We start from the raw sequence: 7,912 nt of genomic DNA, 5'->3' as shown, positions 1-7,912 counted from the left end.
CTTTCCTCAAATATCCAGTGAACTTTGGCTATTTGTTCATATATACTACCATGGCATTAAAATTTGGTTGAAGCTCTATGTTTAAGAGGAGAGCTCATGGACTGGTGGACCTTACTGTGGGTTTATCAGTTGTCTTAGTTATCCAGTGCTGCTATAACAGAAATACCACAAGTGGATGGCTTTAACAAACAGCAGTTTATTCTCTTACAGTCTAGGAGGCTAGAAGTCCGAATTCAGGGTGCCAGCTCCAGGGGAATGCTTTCTCTCTCTGTCGGCTCTGGAGGAAGGTCCTTGTCATCAATTTTCTCTTGGTCTAGGAGCTTCTCTGTGCAGGAACCCTGGGTTCAAAGGATGTACTCTGCTCTCAGATCTGCTTTCTTGGTGGTATGAGGTCCTCATGTCTCTCTGCTCACTTCTCTTTTTTATATATCTCAAAGCTCTGAAGAGACATTCTACGACTTCAAGAAACCTAGTTTGAAAACCACTCTTGCAAGCCATGGGGACACCTCCTGGAGCTCCATTCTGAATACCGCAACTTCCTGACCAACTCATCTTAGTAAAGATCCTTCTTCTTCCCTTCATCCTGCAGGAGCTCATGGTGGCTCTGTGGCCAAGGCCATTTTGGAGAGCAAAACCTTTGCTGTGAGAGCAGTGACCAGGGACCCAACTCGAACAAAGGCCCTGGCGCTCCAGGACCTTGGCGCCAAGGTGGTAAGAGGTGAGTTGAATGATGAAGCATCAGTGGAGGCTGCTTTAAAAGGTGCCTATGGGGCTTTTGTGTTGACCAACTTCTGGGACCACTTCAGCAAAGAGAAGGAAGTGTGTCAAGTGGGAACCAAACTGTTTCCTTTTCAGCCCTTTCCTCTTCCTTGGCTACCTTTGTCGTTTCTGGAAGGGGGTTGGCCTTCAGTCCGGGCAAAAACATAAGTTTCCCTCCACAGCATCTCTCTGGAGTTTATGAAAGATATGTACCTTCAGTACTTGTTACAGGCGTCTTTGATTATGAAATGACTGTTAGGTAGCACCCTTCTAAATCTCAAGACCTTGGATGTTCTAGAGTGAATATTTAACGGACTTGGTCATTTGGTTCTCTAGTTCTCACTATTTGTTTGTAGATGGCATATGGGGGTGGCAGCAAGGATACCCCACAAATTAAGGTTACTCTGAGGGCAAAATGGGGAGCATAAAAATGTAACGGGTATATTTTCACTTCTGGCACTCTACCCTTCCCCAGGGTCTGGGTCTTCCAGACCCAGTAGGAGGAGGCTGAGGGTTTGGGCATCTTTGAGGTAGAGGCTCTGTTTTGGATACTGGTGGCCACTCACGTGTAACGGGAGCATATTTTGATGCTGGAAGAGCCCCCTCTCTGGCAGTACAAATGAGAACAATAAGACAAAGGGGTGGAGGGGGCCCAGCATCTGCCCTTTAGTGTGTATGGAGATACAGCGGCCGACATAAACAGTTTATTTTCTGGCCCTCAGGGAAAGCTGGTGGCGGATGTGGCCAAGCGCCTGGGTTTGCAGCACGCGCTGTTCAGCGGCTTGGAGAACGTCAAGACGCTGAGCAGCGTCAAGCTGGAGGTGCCGCCCTTTGACGGGAAGGGAGAGGTGGAGGAGTGTTTCTGGTCCATCGGCGTTCCCATGACCAGCGTCCGCGTGGCAGCTTACTACGAAAATTTTGTCTCAGTGTGGAAGCCGGCGAAAGCCACTGATGGAGATTACTACACCTTGGGTAAACGGACGGTGGTAGTGAAAGTTAACCAGACACCTCGCTGCCCTTCTGCCCCCTCTTCTCTCCCTCTCCTCTCGCCCCCTTTTTCTTAGGTGGACACGTATTATTTGAGTGCCTACTGTGTGCCTAGCTCTGTGTGAAGTGCTGAGAGGGATACCCAATTATCCTAGGCTTCACTGGGGCAGTTACCTTATACAGGGCAGAGAACTGGATCCTGGACTGGAAACACAGAGAATCCATTTCCAGTCTAACATACTGACCCTCATTATGTTAAGTAGTTAGCCATGTAAACTCAAGCCTCAATCTCCTCATCTGTAATAGACGAGGTGACTTCTGAGGTCCTTTCCAGCTCATTTGACTCATTTCACCTTCTGTGGCAATGAGAGAGAAGACATCTTCCTCCTGACCTGGGGCCCAGGGTCAAAATTAGAGCTCTAGAGGGACCCAGCCCCACTGGAGACAGGTTGCCAGACCCTCCATCAGAGAGTCTGATTCCCTGGGTATGAGTTGGGGCCCGGACATCTGTAGTTTTAACAAGGACTCCTGGGTAATTCCAATGCTGCCAGTCCACTGGCCAGCATCCCCCTGCCTTTTGAGAACATTCTTTTGGCCATAGCCACAGGCAGCCTCTGTGGAGTCGAGGGAGTACCACTGTGTCAATGGCAGCAATTCAGTCTTTCTTCCCTGACACATAATTAAGACTCATCAAGGGCACGGCTGCTGGCAAAATAGACCTGAGCCAGAGCTAGAGCATCTGCCATACATCACAGATGGCGAAGTGGTTGAGAGCTATGGCTGCTAACCAAAAGGTTGGCAGTTCGAATCCACCAGCCACTCCTTGGAAACCCTATGGGGCAGTTCTACTCTGTCCTATAGGGTCGCTTTGAGTCGGAATCGACTTGACAGCAACGGGCTTAATATACTTCAACAAATGGCTAAAGAAATGCGTAACAGTGATACACCTGCCCACACCTTGTTTAAGCAGTTGGTTAGTTTGCGTTGATGGGACCTGTCAAGCATGTGATGTAACGACCCCTTCTCCTTGTTTTTAAACTAGCAATGCCCATGGGGGACGTACCAATGGATGGCGTCTCTGTTGCTGATGTGGGAGCAGTCGTCTCTGGTATTTTTAATTCTCCGGAGGCGTTTTTAGGCAAGGCTGTGGGTCTCAGTGCAGAAGCTCTAACCATATAGCAATATGCTGATATTTTGTCCAAGATCTTGGGGAAAGAAGTCTGCGAGGCAAAGGTGAGTCCTTGGGAGACAGGAATGTGTCACAAGAGGCCGCTTCGGTTAACGTCCCACTCACATAAATTCTGGTAAATCTTTGATGGATTTGGGCAAGGCTGAACTCAAGCCGTCAGAAGAAGCTGAAGAGGATTCTCGTTCCACCAGACCATCTTAACGTGATGGTGCCGTCTGATCCTCCCGTCATGACTTTATCTTTTTGGGTTAAGGTTTCCCAGCTTTTTAAGGAAAATTAATTTTGGATAGATATCTTCTCATCTTTCATGAGATCAGGGAAGTTTTCTACAGGAAAATTAATTTTGGGAGTAAAGAACTTAGAATCTGAGGACTGAGACACTTTTTCATATATACTATACCAGCTCTGAGGAGCCCTGTTGGTTAAGTGCTTGGCTGCTAACCAAAAGGTTGGTGGTTTGAACCCACCAGCTGCTCCACGGGAAGAATATGTGGCAGTCTGCTTCCGTAAAGATACAGCCTTGGAAATGCAATGGGGCAGTTCTACTCTGTCCTATAAGGTTGTTGTAAGTGGGAATTGACTCGCTGGTACACAACCTCAACAACATGCCAGCTCTTTCCATAAGCACTCACTGTTGATCCCTTCAATCTGCCAGAGTTAGCTGATGTGGGGCAAGATGCTTAGCCTCTCTGAGCCTCAGCTTCCACATCTGTAAAATGGGGATGCTACTTTGGGGTGCTCTTGTGATATTTTATTGATAGTTGTTAGGTGCTGTTGAGTCAATTCCGACTCATAGTGACCCTGTGTACAACAGAACGAAACACTGCCTGGTCCTGCGCCATCCTCACAATTGTTGTTATGTTTGAGCTCATTGTTGCAGCCATTGTTGCAGACCCATCCCGTTGACGGTCTTCCTCTTTTTCACTGACTCTGTACTTTATGAAGCATAATGTCCTTCTCTAGGGACTGGTCCCTCCTGATAACATGTCTAAAGTATGTGAGACAAAGTCTTGCCATCCTCGCTTCTAAGGAGCATTCTGGCTGTACTTCTTCCAAGACAGATTTGTTTGTTCTTCTGGCAGTCCATAGTGTATTCAATATTCTTCGCCAACACCATAATTCAAAGGCATCAATTCTTCTTCAGTCTTCCTTATTCATTGTCCAGCTTTCCCATGCATATGAGGCGATTGAAAACACCATGGCTTGGGTCAGGCACACCTTAGCCCTTAAAGTGACATCTGAGTGTGGCTAGGATGGACCTTTTACAGAAAAGTGAGAGGAACTGGTGATACTGAGCATTATCAGCCATTCTCCCCAAGCAAGTGATGGCAAGAGGAAGGAGAAAGAGAGCAGGGTTTCTGAGAAGAAGATGTGTTGGTGTTGTGTCCCAGGGGCACCGTCAGGGTTGAAAGGAGGACCCACACTCTCTGGCAAGCTGGCACGGCAATAGCTGACTTGCTCTTTGTCTCACTTGGCTGCGGTTCTCCCACGTGGGACGTGAGTGTTTGGGTGATTGCTGAAGTGGTCCTGGCACTAACATCTCTCTAGAGCAGGGGTCCCCAAACTGTGACTCATGGCCTGTTCATGTAAATAAGGTTCAACTGGCACACAGCCCGGCCAGTTCCTTTATGTAGTTAGGACACGCATTGTGTACGGCTGCTTTCGCCATGTGAGGGCAGAGTTAAGTAGTTGCAGTAGAGACATGTGGCCCCCCCAAACCTAAAATATTTATATCCAGCCCTTTAAGAAAAAAGTTTGCCAACCCCCACCCTAGGGTGTTTCGTAGAGCTGGGCAGTGAAGACGGGTTCTTACTCTCATCTGTAAGTCTTGGTCTGGGAGTCTTGAGGGGGTTTCTAGAATCCCACTTCAGCCTCATGTGCTGGAGTTACGGTGTCAGTTCCGCCACAGAACCACCTCTGGGATCTCCCTGAAACCATATGAAATTTCATGAAGAAGTAGGTTACATCCAAACCCAAGAAGGCAGCCACCCACTCGAAGCTGGGCTCAGGAGATGGTCTGCAGGGTCACTCGTCCCCGGCTGCAGACTTTCTTCTCAGTGACTCCTGTCCCGGGGGCATTTGTATTTTGGGTCTTACATACATTTTGTCTTGCGGGGTTTGAACTGTCTGTAAGAAAGGAAGAAAGGGGGAGCCGTGTGGACGTGTGCGTGTGTGTGCGCGCGCGCGCGTGCATGCGACGCTCATTCCCAGAGGGAGGGGCAGACATGGTTTTGGACAGCTGAAGACCTTGCAAGCATCTCTCAGTCACATGCTGGGTCCCTGACTCTTCTTGGTACCTAAAGTTGTCTCATGAGCAGCTGAAACTTCTCTGGCACCGAAAGTTCTAGGGCATTAGAGCCTGGCGGTTCTAAAAAACGGTTAATGCTGTTCTTAGGGACTAGCCTGACTTGAGAGCCTTGGTGGTGAGGTGGTTAGGAGCTACGGCTGCCCACCAAAAGGTCGGCAGTTGGAATCCACCAGCTGCTCCTTGGAAACCCTCTGCGGCAGTTCCACTCTGTCCTGTAGGGTCGCTATGAGTCGGAATCGACTCGACGGCAACGGGTACATTCTGACTTGAGGACGCTGCCCGCAGGCCTAGAGTGGGAAAATCCTCAAGCAGGAATCCCTGGGTGCTGCAAATGTTTAACGGGCTTGGGTGCCAACTGAAAGTTTGGAAGTTCAGGTCCACCCAGAGGTGCCTCAGAAGAAAGGCCTGGTGGTCTACTTCTGAAAGATCAGCCATTGAAAACCCTCTGGAGCACAGTTCTATTCTGATACGCATAGGGTTGTCAGGAGTCCTGATCTACTCCATGGCAGCTGGTTTGGGTTTTTTTTTTCAGTGTGCGGAAGGATGCATCTGGCCACAAGGTGGCGATCCAGCCTGCGAAGTCTGACTTCCCCACCTAGTGTCTGGCTAGGGAGTCGGCTGTTAGTTTTAACAGCGTCAGTGAATGGAGGCTCCGGAACAAACTCCCATTAGGAACTCTGGTCTGGCTGAAACTGTCGGATCTGCAGAGGAGCGTGGCTCTCTCAGAAAGTGAGATAACAGAACAAATCTCTTTTCTTCCGAAATCTGTAGTGAAGAGTAACTCATTGACGGAGGGGTATTAGCCATTTTGTCAAAACGACGGGACGAAAGAGTGACTCGAGCAGAAAGACGTTTTAGACGTCATCTTCCATGTTCTCACAAAGAGTCTTCTATTTCCAAACTCACTTAAAATTTTGATTTTTTTCTGATTTCAAAAATAATAAATGCTGATTGCGGGAAAATATAGAAAATTATTTAAAAAAGAAAAGAAAAACCACAAGTAGTTTAATCTGTCAGAGACAGCTACTGTTAAGATTTGATACATTTTCTTCCAGTCTATTTCCAGTATATGAAAATATATATGTACACAGACACACACACACACACACATACATACATAATAAAATTAAAATAACCTACTATCTGTACCATTTTTATCTGGCTTTTCCAGTTATTATAAGTCTTTTTCTGTTTTGTTAAACTTCTTTACAAACCTTAATTTAAATAACTGCATAAATATTCTTAGAATGGATATACCACAATTTTTTAACCATTCCTCCACTGTTGAACATGTAAGTTGTTCTTGATTTTTCATTAGTATAAATGGTATTGTGACAATCATTGTTTCACACAAGTGATTTGTGTCTGTGACATTTTTCTAAGGCCAAGCGGAATTGCTAGGACAGTTTCTCTCTGGGAGCTAGGGACGGATAACCCTGGATCAGATAGTAAGATACGACCTTTGCTGATTCACTAGAAACTATTGATCTAGTTAGTGTCAGAAAGGATTCGAGGGGTGAATTTTGTGGAGGATGACACATGGTGGCCAGTAGGTGTGTGGTGAGCTGCATTTCTGTTTGGACTTGGCCCTGGAGGGGTCTGGAATGGTTGAAGGCAAAACGTTCATCTCTAACCAAGGAGGCAAGTGAGGCTGGGAGAGACAGGAGCCAGGTGGGAAGGACAGAGAGCCGAGGGCCAGAGTGGGGGGCCTTGATGCTTCATCGAGGGCCTGGTAGATGTAATGTCTCCAGGGGTGGATTATCCAATAAGCAAGGTAAGCATGGGCTTAATTGTGCTTACTTATCTATAGTAAACAATTCCACATTTCTTCACACGTCAAAGATTCTGCTTCTAGGTCTGGCTGGCATCTGTCTCTCTCCCAACCCCAGAGCACCCTCCTATCGAATCAAAGCCTCTTTTCAAATTTACAATCCCTGACAGGGGTGGATGACTCAGTATGCAAGGTAAGCACAGGCTTGATTGTGCTTGCTAATCTGAGTGAACAGTTTCACATGGGTTTCACTTTGATGTGATGTGGTGAAACCCATGTGAAATTGTTCACTACAGATTAGTAAGTAAGCACGAGTAAGCCTGTGTTTACCCTGCTTATTGGATAACCTACCCCTGATGCCTCACAGGGCTGCTGGGAGAATCCCATGAGGAAACGTATATGATCTGTGAAGTGCTCTACAGATGAAGGGTGGTTTAGATCCACTGTACCTTACCCAAAATCCTTGGGGCCAGAGGCAGTTTGGATTTCAGAATCATTCAGCTTCTAGATAGGCTATGATCTACATATGTAATGTCACATCCTCAGCAGGGGCTAGGCCAAGAACCTGTAATGAAACACATCAACAGTTTTTTTGCAGCAAAATAGAATAATATTTCCACTAAATGGGATAAAGACAATAAATAGCCTTGTACCAGTTCAGGTCAGGTTTTGCTACTGCATTGGTTCAGAGAAGTCAGAGTTAGCTGCCAAGTGGCTTATGAAAAAAAACTTCAGTTCCTTGGACTTGAGAGGCTAAAAAATTGTGGATCTGTGTCGTCATCAAGATGAGTGGTTTCTTCTGAAACGATTTTAAGAGTGGGCTATAACATTTCCCGAGTTTTCACTTGTTCTTAAAAAATCACCCCGGAAGCTTACGAGAAGTTGGGATTCCCTGCAG

At 46.8% G+C, this 7,912-nt stretch overlaps 1 protein-coding gene across 1 annotated transcript in view; it reads left to right on the top strand.

Moving 5' to 3' along the window:
- Positions 1–552: 552 nt before the first annotated feature.
- LOC101351871 (nmrA-like family domain-containing protein 1) overlaps positions 553–7,912 on the top strand; it is a gene marked incomplete at its 5' end in the record, with an annotated part of 23,175 nt that continues 15,815 nt past the window's right edge. The window contains 3 exon segments of the mRNA XM_023736848.1: positions 553–828; positions 1,482–1,731; positions 2,789–2,979. Coding sequence (XP_023592616.1) covers positions 553–828; positions 1,482–1,731; positions 2,789–2,979 — 717 coding nt within the window.

Source organism: Trichechus manatus, unplaced genomic scaffold (genome assembly GCF_000243295.1).
Source record: "Trichechus manatus latirostris isolate Lorelei unplaced genomic scaffold, TriManLat1.0 scaffold00092, whole genome shotgun sequence".
Classification (NCBI taxonomy): Eukaryota; Metazoa; Chordata; class Mammalia; order Sirenia; family Trichechidae; genus Trichechus; species Trichechus manatus.
The sequence above is the reverse complement of the archived record's forward strand: the minus strand, read 5'-3'. Positions and strand labels throughout refer to the sequence as shown.